Here is a 19,356-nt window from a genome sequence, read left to right as displayed (position 1 = left end):
TAAGACTGTCAAATCCTTTTGTGGGATCCTATACAATTTTATACTTCCAAATAGGAGGAGGTTATCAATTCGTCCGATTTTTTTTATGTTTGTTACCTCATAACTTTGGACTGTGTGAACCAATTTTGATAATTCATTTTGCATTCGATAGCTAGTGCTTGCAGTGTGATTTCATTTAAATTTTGTATTGACTATAGCATGCATGAGAAAACCATAAATCCAAGCTTCAATCCAAAGAAGTCGGCTTTGTTTTTTTTTTTTTTGATAAAAAGGATTATTTATGTATGTACATTATACAAAAATGCATAAAATCGAATACCAACTCTCATTTTGTACTTTTTTTTCGTTTTAAAGTTAACGTCTAGCTTTTTTTATATAAAGACATTTTTTAAGGTTAAAAATCGCCACTGTCTTCTTTGCAAATATGTACCTATACTTATAATTGAAAACTGATAATGATATTGTATCACAACAAAAGATTTTGAAACACCCTGCATACTGATATTTTAAAATGAAATGTAGTTTTTAGCATTGGGTTTCACCGTCAGTAAACATAAAATATTAAAATATTTCCACTCGTTCAAATGAAGTTTTGCAACCATAAAGGATATTCGTTTCTACTGTGTCCTTCACCGGCAAAAAGTATAGCAATACCAACCTGTTACTTTTGGTTTCTGCATTTTAATTTACGAATTCGACTGAAACTGCGTTTTAATATCCCAAGCACGGTTGCCGGTTATGACCAAGATTGAAAATGACCAAATAAATCTTAAAATTTCAACCGTATTTTTAATTTTTTTTTTTTAATATGCTTGTTTCCACTTATATTTTCGTGGCACACAAGAAACTTGTCGAACAAAAATATTTCGGATGGAAACTGGAAAAATTTTGACTTGAAACTATGGATCAGAAAAAATGACCAAGTGAATAGGTATAAAATGGCCAATTTTGGTCATAAATGACTATTGTAGCAACCGTGATCCTAAGATTTGAAATACCTACATACTTCTTAGTTCTAAATTTTAACATATCGACATCTCCTGCGATAACAACTTGACATCTTCTTGAAGATTTCCCTATCAATTACACAACATTGGAAATGCTTTTAAGGAAAAGTAGATAAGGAAGTGTAATCTGAAACAAGACTCAATTGTATTTCAAATTAAATCCGCTTTTCTTTTTTCCTGTAAATTTTTTTAATTTCAGATAAACTACGTTACAATGCAGAAATCGGAAAGTACATCTCGCATACAAGTTTAAAATGTAGTTACTTAATTTTCTAATGAAAATACATAAATAATATCCAACCCGGTTTAAATGTTTCTAATTAAAAATGTTTACAACAATCGCTTAGTGAGAATTTTCGCACTTGAAGGAGGATCACATTAAAGTTTAGCTTGGGGAATTACATATGTAGAAACAACTATAGCGCAAAAGTAACGATAACTCAAAAACTCAAAATCCATTATTCCTTATCTTAAAATCCTATTATTTACAAGGACAAAAATATTTAAATAAAAGAACGATTAATTTCATTGATATCGTACCCCCCCCCCGTCATAAAAAAAATGCAGAGTAGGTAGAATAAAATTCGACCATGTTCATAATTAAGAACAAACAAACCCAACCGCAAAATACAAAAAAAAAAAAAAAAAAACAAATTAAACCTATTCAAACAACAGGGAGTGTACAATAATAATAATCATAAAATAACATGACTTTTTTGTGTAAACTTATAATAATTTATTTTCTTTTATTTTCATTTCAACAATTTCACAATTTTCCCTTCGATATTATACTTAAAATTGCACACCCACGTTGATGTAGCTAGCAGCTAGATACCTACCTACTCTTTATTTTACTTTAACCTTTAAAAAAATTAGCTTTCTTTGATCTTCTAATTTATTGATTTAATCAATTTATTAATAAAAGGATGTTTTTATAATGTCCCAAATCCATTATTAACATTCAATATGTTAAATAAATTATCTAAAAACAATAATTATAACAAGTAGATATCGGAATTAAAGGAAACCTTGCATCCGGATAAATTTATTGTCCAAGTAATCATCGTGCGCAAACTCCATTTTTTTTTCCTAATTCTCAAATTATATCGTTCAAGTGTAGAAAAAAAATAAACGATAAAAAAAAATTACATATACATACTCGATATAATCTCCGACGCACTTCTTTTAAAATTAAAATTTAACAAGAACAAAAAAAAATCACATTTTTATTTGAAATGCAAAATTCAAGTCCATCTTCTTTTTTCTACACCGGATTATCGTTTTTTGTACAAATAATCTTACAGGATCTTATAGAAAGATAACAAAAGAAGACAGATGGAAAATTCCCGAATATATAATAATAAAATTTGCCAAAGGATAATTATATTCAGCATGAATGGCGGTGGTGGATGTGGATGTTGGGTTACATAAATCCTTGAGGCTAATTTTGAAAAACTTGAAAAATACACTTAATATTAAAACTATTTAATCATAACTATCACATTAAATTTTATTTTTTATTAAAAATCGAAAATGAAAAATTTATTCCGATCACACATTTTTTTTTTTTTCATTTTTTTCTTTCGATTTTTTTCACTTTAATTCAGATTTTATCTGCCGTGAAGGATAGAGATTTGCAATTATGTGCTCCTTTTTTTAAAAAATCAACTAATTTTAAATAAAAATTATAATTAATTTTTAAAATAGAAAAAAATATTTTAACACAAAAAAATTACTTAATAATATTTCTAATAATTTATAAGAAGAAAAAAAAAAGAGAACATTACTTGTTTCACTCTTCTTTAGGTTTGCAGCTGGAACTTTTACGTTGAAACGTCCTATGATAACCGAACACCGAATGAAACTGAACGCAGACGAATCAATTTTTCTCTTAGAACCTTTTGTATGTAATATGTACTATGTGGTGCCAGTGTCATGCTGAAACAGCTTTAGAACTCGCATAGAAGAAGCAAAAGCAATATAGAAGGAATAGAGGAGAGCGGTAGAACCGCCATCAGAAAAAAAGCATTGCTATGAATTCAAATTTTTACAAAAAGACCGGGGGAGCCACCGAATGTGTTGGGTGTTGGGAGTTGCAAGTCGGGAACGAAACGAAGGCATGGTTCATTTGATAAAAGAGCAAAAGCAGACAAGCATTGGAGGAAGAAGATGAAAATAAAGTGCAAGACTGGTCGTGAGTACTTGCTTTGAATGTAATTTTGTATTTTTTTTTAAGTTCCATTATTATTTTCATACCGATTTAAACAATTTTTGACTTGCGATATAGGAAGTATATATTATACAGTTATGCATTCGTACAAAAAAAAAAAGTTGAGATAACATTTTTCCATGATATTACGATAATAGAGAATGCCAAAAAAGTGGGTCCCGGAAGTCCGTCTGTCAGTCTGTCTGTCTGTCTGTATAAGGGGCTACAGCCTAAACTGATGGACCGATTGATTTCAAACTTGGTATGTAGCATTTTTTGGAGACTCTCCAGAGGGTTTTTGGAATTAATTTTTTGGATCAAAAACGACTGAAACGATTTTTTTTTTAAATTCAAATGTCAGTTTTAAGACAAGGTCTATCTTCTAATGAAATTTTTTTTTTTGGAAAATCATAGAACCGTTTTTTTTTTTAATCCGATTTGCGCCAAAACTGCTTATTTGATGTCAACGAAACTTTTTGTGAAGAAGCAATTTTTTTTGAAAAATCAAATTTTCGAAAACGGGACATTGAATTTTTTTGAAATTTTGTTTTAAGATGTTGATTAGTGATTTCTACAAAATGATATACCAATTTTATTTTTAAACTGTTTTTTTTTTTTAATTATTTATAAGAAAATAGTTTTTTTAAAAAACGGTTCTAACGATTTTGAAAATTTTTTTTTTTTTTTCAAAAAATGCATCTTTATATACCAATTAAAACTGCCTACTTGTTTTGGAGGGCAATTTGATTTCAAATTTTATTTTATTTAAAAAAAAAACGAATTTTATGTGTTTTTTTTTTTTACATATAAATAGTACCTACATTTCCCAAATTTCTATATAAAAAGTCTTAAAAATTTAAGCAACTTTAACTCTAAGAGCAAGTTCGTGCGACCCAGTCGTGCATTTTATTTTATTTAGTTTCGGTCTTAACATTAGCCTGTTCAAATTTGAGCTTCTTATATTAATATGTGAATGTTACGCGTTTCACTATTAGATTTTCCATACATATTTAGATATGTTATGGACTTAGAGTTCAAATTGCTTAAATTTTTAAAACACTCTAAATTTTGAAAATCCTCTTAAACTGTTAACCCTTTCGGACCCAGCGTTACACTCATGTAACATATTTTTAAAAATTCGTAAAAAATATTCCATTAAATAATTTTTTAGGTTTCGATGGCTTAATTGAAAGATAATAATGCCTAGTTACTGGATTAGTACAAAAAGTCTGTCAAATATCATACTTTAAATTTTTATTTATGGAAAAAGGGACTGAAATCCACATTTTTTTTTTGCAAAAAAAAAATTTTGTATTTATATGGTCATAATTAAAAAAAAGGTTATAACAAATGTTAATCCAGAAAGTTTTTTGTGTTTTGCCTTAGAAGAAGTAGCATACATTATTGTTCTATAAAAAGTTATTTTCTCAGTTGTCCGACTTTTTTTGGTGGTCATAGGCAGTGTATATTACTTACATGTAACATGACATTCACACATTAGTTTTGCTATTTATTGTTTTGGAACATAACTTTTGGCTATTCATATTTCTTAGTTGTGATGTTTTTGACACAATAATACTGAAAAAACATTTTTGAATGTTGATTTTCATAGCTTGGGCTCGAAAGGGTTAATAATGATTTTTGAAAATTTTTCCCTTAAACGTTTGTTTATATTTTAATAAAAAGTATACATATATTTTTTTAAGAAATCTTGGTAGCTATTCTGGAGCAAAATCAAACTTTTTTTTGTGACCAGTATAGTTATTGTTCCTGTATGTTTTCGTGCGATAAAGTTCAATTTGCTTAAATTTAATATATGTATTTGAAAAAAAAAAAACAAAGTTCGTTAAAAAAAATAACATCTTAAGACCTGATTTTTCAATCGTCAGTTTGATTATCAGAAAAATAAATGTCAATATAAAAAAAACTTTTATTCCTAGGAATAAGCTCTATCTGAGGTTTATCTGACTATTGAAAAATTGGCCCTAAATCAAATTAAGCTCCAAAACAAGTATACAATTTAATTTTTTATTTTGATGCATTTTTAGAAAATAAAAAACTAAATAATATAAAATTTTCAAAAGCTCGTAATCCACATCTTCAGTTTTAATTAATTAATTAAGGGTGAAAGAATGGAAAAGTGCTTTATCGCACTCCAAAACCAAACAAAGAACAAGAGAGCCTTATCTTATATAATCAGTATAATTAAGTAATGATGTTCATCCAAATTCAAAAGAATTTTCTTAAAAAAAAAGGTATTTTTAAACTTGGAATATTGCCACATTAAAAAAAAAACATCAACAAACAAAAATACTTCAAACTAATTTTTGTTTATCTACATATTTTTTCCAAAATATTGTTTTTTCTTCAGTTTTGCAACACTATAAAAACATCATGTGTGTCAATCGCATCAATAAAAATAGATTCCAAAAATAACTTATAACCAAACAAAAAAATATCTGTTATTTGAACAGAAGTGTTCTATTATTACTTGTTTTTAAGTTCACAATATTACTTTTGTATAATATTTCGCAAGTTTTATAATTGTATGAAAAAACAAGAATATAGCACAGTTTTGAAAAGACAAGTGAAACTTTACAATTTTGTTTAGAATACAATTTTTTTTAAATAAATTTTACCAAAAATATAATTATATTTCTGGAAAAATTCGTAGGACCAGTAAAAACCGACAAATTTAATTTAATTGAATAATAATATCAAATGTCTTCAAGCTAAAATTTAAATAATTTCAAATCTTTTGCTATTGTTATATTAATTGATTTTTTTTTTTAATTATCATAAATATAATTTTAAATCTAACCATAACTGTTGTCATTAAACATGACAATAATATTGGGCCATATTCATAGTTGTTTCATAAGCTGTGACTCTGTTGCTTTTAAGAAAAGCTGGGATTTATCTTAATCATAAATAATTTACACTAAAATTTAAACCAATTCTTTATGAAAAAGAGCTGGTTTTTAACTGTATATTATTCTTCGTAAACCAAACTTAATATAATGAATTTGTATATCCATCTGGCTCCCCAAACTACTTCACAGAAAACAAACAGTTACTACATATAAATAAAGCCACATTTAATAAATGCAAACATAGGTCTATTTTACGGTAGTATAATATAGATAAGGATATTTATTAACCAAAAACATATATATATTAAAACATTAGCACAAAAATGCGGTCAAAAGCGAACTCGAAGAGATCTAAGGCTCTCTTCAAATTAAAGAATTTTGCTAAGCATTTTGCTTAAATTTTTTGTTTAATAAAATGAAAATGACAATTAAACTTGAAGTGTAAATAATCTTAACTTATTTGGCTTCTTGCCTATTAAAATATCTGGCAACATTACATACAAGCACGCTTGGTAACAAACTTAGAAATTCCGGCATTAATCCAGACTTTCAAACTGTAACACGTGCAGATGATTATACAAACATTCGAACAGATCTGTTTTTTACAATCTTTGGGAAGTTTTGTTATATTTGTAGTGTTTGCCGAAAGTGAGCATTAAAAAAAAAAAAAATATGCTATCAAATAACTGCACCAACTAGGTACATAACGGTATTATTGAACTAAAAAAAAAAAACTTGAACATTCCATAAAAATTGTTATCATTTGACAAATGAACTTGAAATTTTGCAGAAGCTAGAGGATTTAACCTTGTCGAATCATTCTATTTTTTTAACAAGCTTTGTCTTTGCTAATTTACTCAGCTGCGTTTTCTAAACATGAATAAAAATAAACTTCTACTTTATCAATATGAACTTAGTACCTTTGTTGTTTAAACGAAATGTTTTGCTAACCGAAATTGAACAAACATTAAAATAATAGATACTATCGGTTGCTTGTTAGGTTCTACCGATTAAACAATTGAATTAATTATTCCCAAAAATGACTATTGAACTTTTAGTTGTTAAAAATTAATTTGAAGCAAATTTTCTTTTTATTTAATTTTATTAAAAAAAAATTAAAAATTCAATTCAGGAAACTACCTACATATATGTATTTTCGTTCGTTGAGTTCCGAAAACGATGTTCCAAACACACATTATGTCAATTGACCGAAATCCCGAAATCATTTTTTTTTTTTGCTATTCAATAAATTTCCTTTAAATACAAAAATTGCGAGTTTTCAAAAGAATAAAAAAAGCATTGCGCAAGACGTATATGAAGAGAAAGAAGAGAAGCGCATTTCAAATAATAGCATAAAAATAAAACAACCATAGCCCATAGAGAAGACGATGAAGAAAACTCTTTAACGGAGTGGGAAAAGAATTTACTAAGCACATGTTTCTGCCGCTGCCGCACATTAACATCAACACAAATCTCCCAATACGAAGACGAAACGACATCCGACAAAATAAAAATAGTATTATATGTGAATTTGTACATCTACCAACAACGCTGCCGCTTTAAATTTCTACATTTTTAAAGCGCAGGGTGTTTGTTAAAGTTCCTGTTGCAGGTTTACAGGTATATAAATTTGACAAAAAAACTACTGTCTTAAACAAATAAGGGGAAATAAAAACTGGATTTGAATATAAAAGCTTTTGTACTATCTCATCAATTTTGTCATCCTCATCAGATTACTGCTTCCGGTAAATTAAAGGACCCTGTATACGTGCAGAATTCAGATGTAGTGAAAAAAAGAAATAATATTTTTACAGGGCCTATAGGGATTTAAAAAATAAATTTGTACATTTCAAAATTAAAAACGGTTTAAAAACTGGAATTTTATAGGATCCATTTTTGAATTCTTTTTCCTGATTATGATACCAAAAAAGTGGCGGGCACTTAAAGATCTCCCTTGTCTAATACTCAAAAGTCTGATTTATAAACATTTACATATATGAATTACCTATCTGTCGCAAAATGTACTTAAAGTATTAATTTTAAAGTACAACTTCCTCTTAAAAGAACTTAAATGTTAGGTATCCTGCCATTTTTTCGGTAACCTAGTTATTTAAAAACAAACTTCATTTTAACAGCACTCTTGTGCATCTTGCGAAAATCATTTATGATTACTGCATCGCTTTACTTTTGAACTTTGAGGGTTGGTGTATACTGAAAACCTCGAGTGATTTGTTTTTTTTTTTTTTTTGTTTTTACTTTCTACCCAAAGCTTAAAAATATTTACTTGCGGTCATGAAAGCCATGTTTAAAATTATTAGTTTTTCTTTAAAATTAATATATTGTTGAGTACTCCGTAGAAGTTTAAACTTTTTTGTAACTTGTTTTTATAAATGGCGCTATAGAAAATAACGTTAAAAAAATTTGAGAAAATTTATTTTTTGATCTTGGATCAATTTTCTAGATCTGGATTTTTCGCCAGATCTACCCCACGATGTATCATATCATTGACTATCATCAGTTTGACAATTTTTTTGTTTCAAGAATGAATTAAATTAGTTTTCAGTGCAAATGGAAGCAGTTTTAAGTGAATGAATTTGTTCGCTGACTCAATTTTTGACAACTGCCTGGTTTATATACACAAAAATTCATCACTACTACAGCAAATAAAAATCAATCTGAAAACGTAACGAAAAAATATCTACTATCTATATCTATTATAAAATGTCTGCAAAATTTTACTTTTAGCCGACTACAAAGAATTACAAAATACCTATCTTCTTTTTGAACTCTAGAGTCCTCTAACGAATTTTCGCAGAAACTCTCTGCTAAAAAAAAATATAGAGAAAGGCTTACAACAAAGACAATTTGACGACATTTCTAATAAGAAATGTATCTACTTTTGGAGTAAAAGCACCGCAAAGTATGCTGTTTTTAATTTTTCACACACAACCTTCATGGCTGCCTAACGGTAGTTGAAGATAATGAAAAATAGCACAGGAATGCAATTTCATTGTTTATAAAAAACACCGATAAAACAAAGAGACATGAAATATTACGCCCGTGGGTGGTCGAGGTTCGTGGGACGCCATTGTCTCAGTTATCGATCTATCATTTTAAAAGTTCGATTTTATCCAAGAAACCAGAATAAGTTATCGAAGTACGTGCATAAATATGACAATTGATTACAATACCTCGTTAGTTTTTCAAAATTGAGTATTAGTCTGTGTTGTGCGCGAATTGTTTAGGCTAGTTAAGATTTAATTGAATAATAGTTCACTTAAAAATTCAAGCTAGTGTTTTTTTTGGGAGTATTTATTCTCAGGACAACAATGAGGTATCGTCGGCCTATAGTATAATCGTTATGTCGTGAACGCCAAAATGCACTTTTTTAAACTAAATATGTAGTTTGTAGTATTAGGTTTAAGAATGTGCTCTTTTCAAATCTGTTATTAGATTTTTCCTATCATGTACCGTATCCATTTTTTCTTATATTCACAAAATATGCATCACATTGGTATTGATTTTGGGTATAAAAACCTTGATATTTTGAAAACCTAAACAAAGATATCCCACAAAATATTCTACTAAATTTTGAAAAAACTTCATTGCTGTTTTTTTATAGTAATGCAAATGCAAACCTTAAAGTGCGATTTCCCCAAATTCCAAAATTGGCGTTTACGACAAAACAATGCTCGGGCGACGTTATAAGTTATTTCTATCTTTGTGAGATAAAATAAAGAAAAATTATAGCCGTGTTTTATTGGTACTCAATATTTAAACGAGTTAACATTTTATGCTGTAAACAAGAACAATTGATTACTTTTATTTATTAATAAATAATAATCCTTATTGTTGAAGGGTCAAAAATGTATAAGTTTATAAAAAAATTTTTTTGTTAACCATCATTTGTTGTTATTTCCTGTGCAAAATTTTACTGAGCTAAGTACTGAGTTAAAAATAAAACACGGCTAATATAAGTTTTATAATTTTTTTTTTTTAAACAAGCTACAAGGAATTTAAATTAAGGCAAATAAGTATATACGAGGTCCTTCTCGTGTTATTTTAAAATATTTTTAAGGCATATGTACTGATAAGGCTTCCAACAGGAATTTTCGTATTAGAATTAGATTCACTGATCACTCGTGTGAATAAAAGCATGAAAAAGCATGCTGCCCCCTGCAACCTCCCTGCTTGGAATAACTGATGATTTGGGGTATGTTCAAAGTTGGTAATAGGCTAAGTTTCTTCGGTATTTAAGGAGCGCTATTAATTTAAAAAAAAACTTGGCATATGTATATCCAACTTTTGACATACCCCAAATCCTATGGTGTGTTCAAGCTGAGGGGTTGCTTTTCCACACTGTTTATAGAAAAAACAAAAAAAAAATCTATAACGTGTAGTTTACCAGTTTAAAAAAGAAAGTCTGCAATGCACCGTCAAATACAGCCGATATTGCGTGAGATAGGTGTAAACCTCGCTAAAAATCGAGATCTGGAAAATAATCTCGGAAAGAGTTCAACTCTTAGGCCAATTTCACACATAGCCGGGAACCGGGTAAACGGCCCGGAAAGCCGGTTGCTATGTACACGTTCCTATCTATGTGCCGAGCTACACGGTGATTAAATCGCCTAACCAGTCAGTTTGTAGGCAAGAGGGGTGAAAATGTGAATTGGAACGTGATTGGGCACAACACTATGTAGCCAGGCCCTATGGGCGCCTTCACGCGACTAAATTAAAAACGTATGAAGAAAAACCGGCTACCCGGGCCGGTTGGCCGGTCGCCGGCTATGTGTGAAATGGACCTGAGGCCCCAAGGACATTAATTACATCGACACGCAAAAAACAAAAAGTGGCATATAAAATGAACTAGAGACCCCCCCTAAGCATGTATTTCGATGCGCTGAATCCGACTCCATTTTTCCAGTAAAGATCTAGGTTTCCAGTGAAGTGCAAAAAAACACCATTTTTTTACTTTACTCCTGGAATCACCTAAAACCACTCGATCGCCTTCGAAAAGCCCAAGATAGTTACATATCTTTTTTTTTTAACACTTATTTTTCAAGCAATTGTTATTCATTTTAGGTTTTTATTTCAAAGAAATAATAAATGGCAAAATACTTACAATTACAATAGCCTTATATGAATCTTATGGTATTGGTATCTACATTATTTCGAAAACAAACCAAATCCTTGAAATTTTGCGGTCGTCTTTCAGAAGATAGAAATCAAAATCACAAAAAAAAAATACTTTTCGTTTTGAGAAAACGTTCGATTTGTTAGTGCTGCCATTTTATTTTATTTTTGTGCTGTATGTTTTGTGGTGACCAGTTGCCCTTTTTTACGTTGCAATCTTTTTTTTTTTTTATTTTACTTATAAGTTGTCTTAAAATTGCAAAATTGCTTTGATTTATAATGCTGTGAACTATGGAACCATATTGGAACTCCTGAGGCTGGACTCTTTTTTAAATTTAAAGAAGGTGATTCCAATGCACTACGGGTGATCAAAATTTAAAATAAAAGACAATTAGTGTCAATCTGCCTTCTTTATTTTTTTTTTCTCTGAGTGGCCGCCATTCTTCAACATGCAAAACAAAAAATATATTTAACAATTCTTTTATCTTTAGTTCAATTTCTGACGGCTAGTGCCACCACACGTATATCCTCCAATCTCCAACATTTATTTTGATGTTTTGCTACAAAACGGAGCGAGAGCTGTCTGTCTGTGAACTCTAGAACTACTTTGATTAAAATAGCAAATATATCTATTCCTCGCTAGATGTCGATTAGATCGGTAGAAAGACAACATTCTCTACTGACAGCTGTCACAAAAATAAATATCCATGACAACAGATTTTTGTTGTTCTTTTTCAAAGGAAGCAGCACGTTTTTGTGAATTTGCATTGAATTTTCTAGAAAATTTATCGTTCTTTTATCCTAAAACTAGTCTAAAATTTGTAATCAAAACAATGGCAGAAGACGCACAATCTGTATATGATGGAATTCTTTTAGGTATGGCTGAAAAGCACAAAGGAGGAGTATCCGATGTAAGTAACCATCATAAATTGAATTCCTCAATCTATAGTTAATTTTTCTCTCTAAAGTTTCTAGCCACTATCGCAGGTTTTCTGTCCAGAAAAACAGATTTCTTCACTGGAGTACCACAAGAACAATGGGAAAAAGTAAATAACTTATTCCTATTGGTCACAATGATTTATCAAACAATATTATTTTTTAGATGCTTTTAACTACATTCCGCAAAGCTGGCGAAAAAGCTGGAGAGATTGAGAAACAAAAGATCAAGGAACGTGAGGAAAGCGAACGTAAACGCAAAGAAATTTTACGAAAAAAACAAGAAGCCGAACAAAAAGCCAATGAATCACAAATAAGTGAAATCACTGACGAAGAAGCTGCTCAAATTATTAAGGAAGAAGCTGAAAAGTAAATCAAACATTTATTTTTAAGATATTTTTAAAAATTGATTTCTTTTTAAGGAAACAAACAAAAGCTGAAGCTGAAGTTTCTAAGCCAGTTGAGGAAGTCTCAAAAGATGTTGATGAATCTGAAAAGGGTAAATTAATGCCCAACTCTGGAAATGGATGTGATTTGCCCAATTATTCGTGGACTCAAACTTTGCAGGAAGTTGAGGTAAGTTTTTTGAATGATCTTTATATTGTTAGCTTCTACTTCTATAGGTTACCGGTTAAAATATGAATAGTTAGTTAGAAATGGTGAAATAATCACCGAAAGTGTGACTCATATTACCTCATATTTTTACCAAATCCCAAGACGAGAATTACGTCTTGTTAAGAATTCAAAAGAAGTTGAAACGTTTAAAGTAAAGTAAATTTCAAACACAGCTCCATGGCAACCAAAACCCACCTGTCTTCTGCATTATTGTTTACATATCGTCGGCGAAAAGCAGAATTGTTCGAAGTCACAAAAAGCTATTTTTACAGGGGACGATTTTTAAGTTTTAATTTGATTGAAAGCAATATTTTTATATTTATTTTTGAATAAATCATACAAACTTACCTACTTCATTAGTAAATACATACCTACTATTTTTTAGTATAGCATTCGCACTTTTATTTAAACTAAACACAAATTAGTTTCACCTTTCACAAATATATTTCACCTTTTAGCAAATATATTTCACCTTTTAGCAAATATAATTAAACTAAAAGCAAATCAATTAAACCCAAAAGCAAATATAATTAAACTAAAGCAAACTATTTAAACTTTTAGCAAATCTATTTAACCAAAACACAAATTTATTTCACCTTTAAAATGAAAAATGATAGTGATAATATTTTTTTAACAACGTTAGCTAGTTTGCTGGCATTGGAATAAGTAGAATAATGTCAATAACATTGCTAGGGCGATCTACTTTTATCAATTTTACTTCAATAACTGCAACAAAGTTATGGTCCATGTTAATCTTACTTAGAACTTGTCATGTGTAATTTTTTGAAAGTGTCTTTTTTTCTTTAATAAGCTATACTATAAGAGTTGGAGTATGTTAGTTTTAATTTTTTCCAACATAACTTTTTCGGAAATAAAAAACATTAAATGCTTTTTTCTGTGGTTTTCTGTGCAAATAAATAGCGGATGTCCCACCCAACAAAAACTTAGGTAAACTGGGATTTTGTTTATAGGGTCTTATTGTGGTTTTTGGGATGTTTCGTTGATTTTAGTGCTACGGACAGCTTCAAAATCCTCATCCCTTCTTCATAGCTCGATACCAAAAGCTTTTTCTAGAAAAGGTTAAATCACTTTGCGATTAGTTTAAATAGATTTGCTAAAAGTTTAAATAGTTTGCTTAAGTTTAATTATATTTGCTTTTGGGTTTAATTGATTTGCTTTTTGTTTAATTATATTTGCTTAAAGGTGAAATATATTTGCTAAAAGGTGAAGTATATTTGTGAAAAGGTTAAATCATTTGTGTTAAGTTTAAATAAAAGTGCGAATGCTATATTTTTAAAATATGAAAATAGAACAATTCCTATACAAGTACGCACTTTCCTTAGGGCTCAATTATAGCTATCAGTAAAATCCATCAGTATCAATTCTGTTTTGCTATTTTGAATACTAATTTTTGCAAAATATTGATGAAATAAATTAAAAAAACACATTTTATAAATTTTACTGATGAAATTTCATTTTACTGAACAGTAAAATTTATAAAATGGATTTGTGAATAAAATTTAACACCAAATGCATTGCTTCTTTTTGAAATAAATAGTTGAAATAAGTTACTGATAGCTATAACAGAGCCCTTAAATAAAAAGTCGACTTAGAACAAAATATGATGGGACTTAGAACAATCAAGAATATTCGGGTCTCATTTTCAGAAGGCTACTTACCTGTTTTTATTGTTGGATTTCTTAATAAATTACATTATCTGCTGAAGAATTTTTTTTTTAGACAAAAACGCTTTTCTAATTCTAAATTTAGTAAAACTACATCATTATCTCATTCTCGGTAAAAAGTGTATTTAGAACAATTTTGCTTTCCGCCGACGATATGTAAGTGTTACGTTATAGTCTATTATCTCCTATGACTACTCCAAAATAACATTGTACATTTTAAGCCTAGTACATACTTGAGAAACAAGTCGTGAATCGTTCACCCGTCAATGTCTTTTTGAAATTTGAAAATTGAAAAAAAAAAAACAGAATGTGGGTATCATGATTCATGAGGTAATTAAACTTGGAGTTTGTACCGGCGATGAATGTCAAGTGTTCACAAGTTGCGATCGCATTGTGTTCATGTTCACTTCACCAGAAGTATGTACTATGCTTTAGGAATCTTGTGTACACTTTTCGTTCAATAAATTAAATGAAATTAAACGAAATATTGATAAAAAATTCAATATAATTCAAATTCAATATTGATAAAAAAGACAGTGGCAACCAAATAAACTTTAAATGAGTTATTCAAATTTGTGTTGGGTGTTGCTTTAAAAGCAGAATCTACGTTTTTTTGAGATACCCTGATCGACGCCACTTGTCCATTTGTTGATACCGCAAAATACTTGTTATGGATTTATTATTTAATAAAAATTCATATGTACTTTTGTACTTATGATGGCACTCAAATAATTCAAAATCCCTTCCTCGGAAATGGTGTGGTCCACTGTTTCCGTAGATGTACTTCAGTTCCCTATCGGTCTTCCCAAACCGCGATGACTCTTTCCCTTCTGTTATACTCGGTCTTCTGATTTTTTTGCCTTGCATAGACGGATTCCATTTTCCATTGCATTGCTTATCTTTCAAAGAAATGATTGCCTTTTCGTAGCCTAAGTTCGATGCACGCTTTTATCTTTGTATGAAAAAGTTTTAATGGTTTGTGCCCCGTTCTCCTAAAAAGTGAAGATGAACTAAAAAAATATGACATCATTAATTTGTTTTTTTTTTTTTATATGTCTCTGTATAACTGATTGTCGCCTTCATCTCCTTATGGTTTTGTACTGACTACCATATCCTTATAAGTTACTTCAAAACATTGAATTGAAGTTCTCTGTGCTGTTATCACTTTTAATTTTGAGAGTGGAGGTCCGAAATGTGAGCATGCAGTTTAAGCCCTATGAGTTCTTCTAACGAATTCAAAAGTCTAGCAGCTTTTGGAATGGTGAACATTGTCAAAAAAACATAAAATGTTGAAAAAAAAAATAGAATTTTTAAGTTTTTTTAGAAATCGAATAAGATTTAAAAGTCTTGTTACACAGGTAATAGAAAGTTACGTTCTAAAAAACTTCGAATTCGTTCGAATTTAAATACATGTTGCTTGTTAATTGACTTATATGTAGTTTAACTTAACTCTATTACTTTTTGATAAGATGGAATTCTGGTTTGAAATGTATGAAATCTTTAAAGAATAAGTTTTGGTTCTTTGGCCGCAATTACCTTAGATAAAATTTCATTCATGCTTTATTTTTTTAGACTTGCTGGGTTCTAGTTCTAAGTAGCGCATATACATACAGCCGAAACATCTTCTTCATATAAGGTGGCAAACATAGGGCGTTTTGTCCTCTTACTGCTGTGTTCGATTCAAAGTAAAGTTATCCGCTTTCCCAAGTCATCAATTTTCGCGGTCCGGGAAAGATTTAATGAAAGTGACGAGTTTGACGAATCCTCTCAGCATCAATTTTATTTTCCATCAAGGATATCATAAATCTAGTATATAAATTCGTGTAAATGAACACATACAGCAGTAACCTCAAAGAAAAAAAAAATGCAAACTTTCTAAAAATGAGAAAAATGTTTGTAAAAGAGTGAAGCGATGAATGCGAAAGAGTCAGTCAGCCCGTTGCACTTTATTGTAGATAAAATCAACTATTTATTAGACTACATTGTTAAGTTACATTTTTGGCCCCTCCCATATTTATGTACAAAGTCATTGCAGAAAGATACAGCTAAGAAAACTCTACCGTGTTGTTTTTGTTGAAAAATGTGCCTTTTCTTTTCAATTACTTTTTCTGTTTTTGCAAGAGATGATACTCCCATATTGGATGTTGTATAGAAATATTTACTGAACGTATAAGTTCTTTCCCGAGACTTGGTTACATCTTGAGGAAGATCCATATTTGTACATGATAATTTATGGGCAGTATTTATTAATTTGTTACGTTTACTTTAATGACGCTTCTTATAGAACATCGTTGCTAAAGTAAAATCTAGCTTAAAAATGAAAAGCTAAACAAAACAAAAAATTTTTAAAAAATCGATGAGCTTTTTCATTTCAATTACAAATGATACTCCACAGTATCACATAGACTTATAGGTATTAAGTGATTTGCTAATATTCTTGCCAACTTTAACAAAGGAACAATATTTCTTTATAGCCGTCCAGCACAAACAGAATTTTGGTAGGGATATCGAGTTCTTAACATGGCTTTGTGTAATTCGTTCATTCTTATTAAGCTACTTCAAAGACGATTATTGATTTAAAATTATTTGCCTATTTTTCCAAAGTTTGTTCATATGTGAAATTTCGATCGATGAATTTCGATTACTGAATTGAAACCAGACTGTTAAGTGTCGTTTAGTTCTTTATTAAAAAGTATTGAACGAGACTAAAGTGAGATAAATGAGCAGAACTCAATTGTTTTGCAACATCAAAACTTAATGAACTAAAACCTAATAAACTTACCGGGTGAATTGTTGGGATGTAATATGGGTCGCCAATGGGTCTATTTACTGAGATATCTTAAAGTATACCTATACATATTTCTTGACTGAATAGTTCCGCTACTGGTTTAATACAGGTTTTTATTAATGAACAAATTATTTGATCAGCTGACAAAGCACGAGTTAAATTGAATATTCATTTTTGTCAGAAAAAAAAAAACATTTAAGAACAAGAAAAATGATTTAAAAATTACACATCATTAATATGATATTTTTATTATTTTTTTTCCTTCTTGTTCGTTTCTCATTCCAATCAAAACCATAATCGATTTCGGTGAAATATTTTATTTAAATGAAATCAAAAGCTGCAAATCCCCTCCTTACACGATAAGAGATAAATATAACTTACCCAAGTGATTTACTTTCATCTTTTAAAAATCTTGATTGAAGAACACGTTTCGACACTTTTATTGTTGAGACTTAAGCTTTATATTTAATTTTGTCATGCGCCATTAAAATTATTCTTAATATTGCATTGGTTATTTAATGAATTAAAAAAAAAAAAAAAAAATAAAACAAGAAACTTTTAAAGTAAAATATGATTTATTTGTATCACAGGACTAAACATAGTTATTTGACGTGACATTTAGTTTTTTTTTTTTCTTTTAAACAAAATTGAACTTAATCCATTAAATTTTATTGAATTGCATACAAATGTCTCAAATCAAAATTATTGATATTGAAGTAGGATTATTCAAAAAGTATTGACTGATTGGTATTTTTATTTTTTTGTTAAAAAAGATTTTACAATCACATTAAAATTTATCACCCTGTACTTTTTGACTATGATACAACAACTGTTTTCAAAATGCTAAATGATAAATTAAATGAGACTTAATTTTTAAAAATTTCAATTTAATTGAAATAAAATTAGAATAAATTATAATTACAGCAAAAAAAAAAAAATAATAATTTACAATTAACTAACTTTTTTGTTTAATTTTGTGGGCCATATTATTAACATACAAATCTCTTATTCTGCTATAATTTGTTAGTTGCGATAGCTTATTCTGCCTCCAGGCAAAAAAACTATTGTTTGAAATTAGAATAAGTGACACACCCGTCGAAAAGACATTTCAACCAGAATCCGGTCTTTTTGAGTTGAATGTTCGAGGAGTGTTCATTATGAAAAAAAAATAACGTTTGAGACGAATTTTAAAACGTGATTTGAATTTTTAGCAGATTAGGACCTTATGTTTTTATGTGTGTATGATAACGAATCAATCAATAAGTCATACCTACTCATAATAATAATAAAATTAAAAACAAATAAAAATACTTTCATGTATTGTGTGATTTTGTGTGTGTGTTCAATGTTCATTTAAATTTCTAAGTAAAATTAAAAATAAAACATTAAAGAAAGACAAATCAAATTTGCTAGCTTTTTGGCATTTCTCGTGCTCGTACTGTAAAAAAAAAAACAATATATTAATAGATTTCAAAATAAAAATATTATTAAAACTTACATTCAAGAGCATAAACCATGCCAATTATAACAAAAAGGAATAACAAACTCATTGTTGTTATTAAAACAGTGACTTGTTTGCCTCTACTGCAAATACCTCCTCCTGATGTCTTTCTAGATGGTCCGCCTTCACCATTGACCATTGTAAAATGCGTTGAACTGGCCATTGAAACTGTATCCATATCTTTGGTTTTTACAAAATCTAAATTTTGTTGTTGTTGTTGTTCAATTGAAATGACAGCATCTTTTGTTAGATTCGATGGCATTGTGGCGAGCATTAAATTCGTATTATAATTTGAATTTAAAAATTGTTGTCTATTATTGTTGTTGTTGTGATTGTTTTGTTTTTTATGAATCTCAGCAAAACGTTCTAGATTAGCTGCTGTTAAAAGTAAAGATCCTGACGAAATGCTCTGAAAATATAAAGAAAAGTAGACGAATTTAAATATTGAAATTGAAAACAAAATAAGTTCTTAAAGCAACCTTTTTAGATGTTTAGGTGTAAAAAAAAATAAGAAAGCAAAATTAAAACTTTCTTCAATGCAACTTTATTTAGGATAAAGGCAAATATTGTAAGACTATAAAACTATTAAGAAATGTTTATATGTATAAT

At 29.1% G+C, this 19,356-nt stretch overlaps 3 protein-coding genes across 4 annotated transcripts in view; 1 reads left to right on the top strand and 2 right to left on the bottom strand.

Annotated features, from left to right (window-relative positions):
• The window catches only part of LOC129912694 (uncharacterized), a 49,343-nt gene extending 46,424 nt beyond the window's left edge, over positions 1–2,919 (bottom strand). The window contains exon 1 of the mRNA XM_055991052.1: positions 2,795–2,919. The gene's annotated coding sequence lies outside the window, so the exon portion shown is untranslated. The remainder of the gene's footprint in view (positions 1–2,794) is intronic.
• Positions 2,920–11,919: 9,000 nt separating this feature from the next.
• Positions 11,920–19,356, top strand: part of LOC129909363 (nuclear migration protein nudC) — a 22,258-nt gene continuing 14,821 nt past the window's right edge. The window contains exons 1-4 of the mRNA XM_055986447.1: positions 11,920–12,133; positions 12,191–12,268; positions 12,325–12,527; positions 12,581–12,734. Of these exons, the coding sequence (XP_055842422.1) occupies positions 11,930–12,133; positions 12,191–12,268; positions 12,325–12,527; positions 12,581–12,734 (639 nt within the window). The 5' untranslated portion in view covers positions 11,920–11,929. The remainder of the gene's footprint in view (positions 12,134–12,190; positions 12,269–12,324; positions 12,528–12,580; positions 12,735–19,356) is intronic.
• Positions 17,910–19,356, bottom strand: part of LOC129909364 (homeobox protein 5) — a 27,710-nt gene continuing 26,263 nt past the window's right edge. Inside the window, exons 3-4 of one of the 2 annotated variants that reach the window (XM_055986449.1) lie at positions 18,745–19,156; positions 17,910–18,684 (exon numbers count right to left, since the gene is read on the bottom strand). In XM_055986449.1, coding sequence (XP_055842424.1) covers positions 18,656–18,684; positions 18,745–19,156 — 441 coding nt within the window. In that variant the 3' untranslated portion in view covers positions 17,910–18,655. The remainder of the gene's footprint in view (positions 18,685–18,744; positions 19,157–19,356) is intronic. The other variant, XM_055986450.1, reaches the window with a different exon arrangement.

This window comes from Episyrphus balteatus, chromosome 2 (assembly GCF_945859705.1).
Source record: "Episyrphus balteatus chromosome 2, idEpiBalt1.1, whole genome shotgun sequence".
In the NCBI taxonomy this organism is placed as follows: Eukaryota; Metazoa; Arthropoda; class Insecta; order Diptera; family Syrphidae; genus Episyrphus; species Episyrphus balteatus.
Note: the sequence above shows the minus strand (reverse complement) of the source record. Positions and strands in the feature narration are given on the sequence as shown.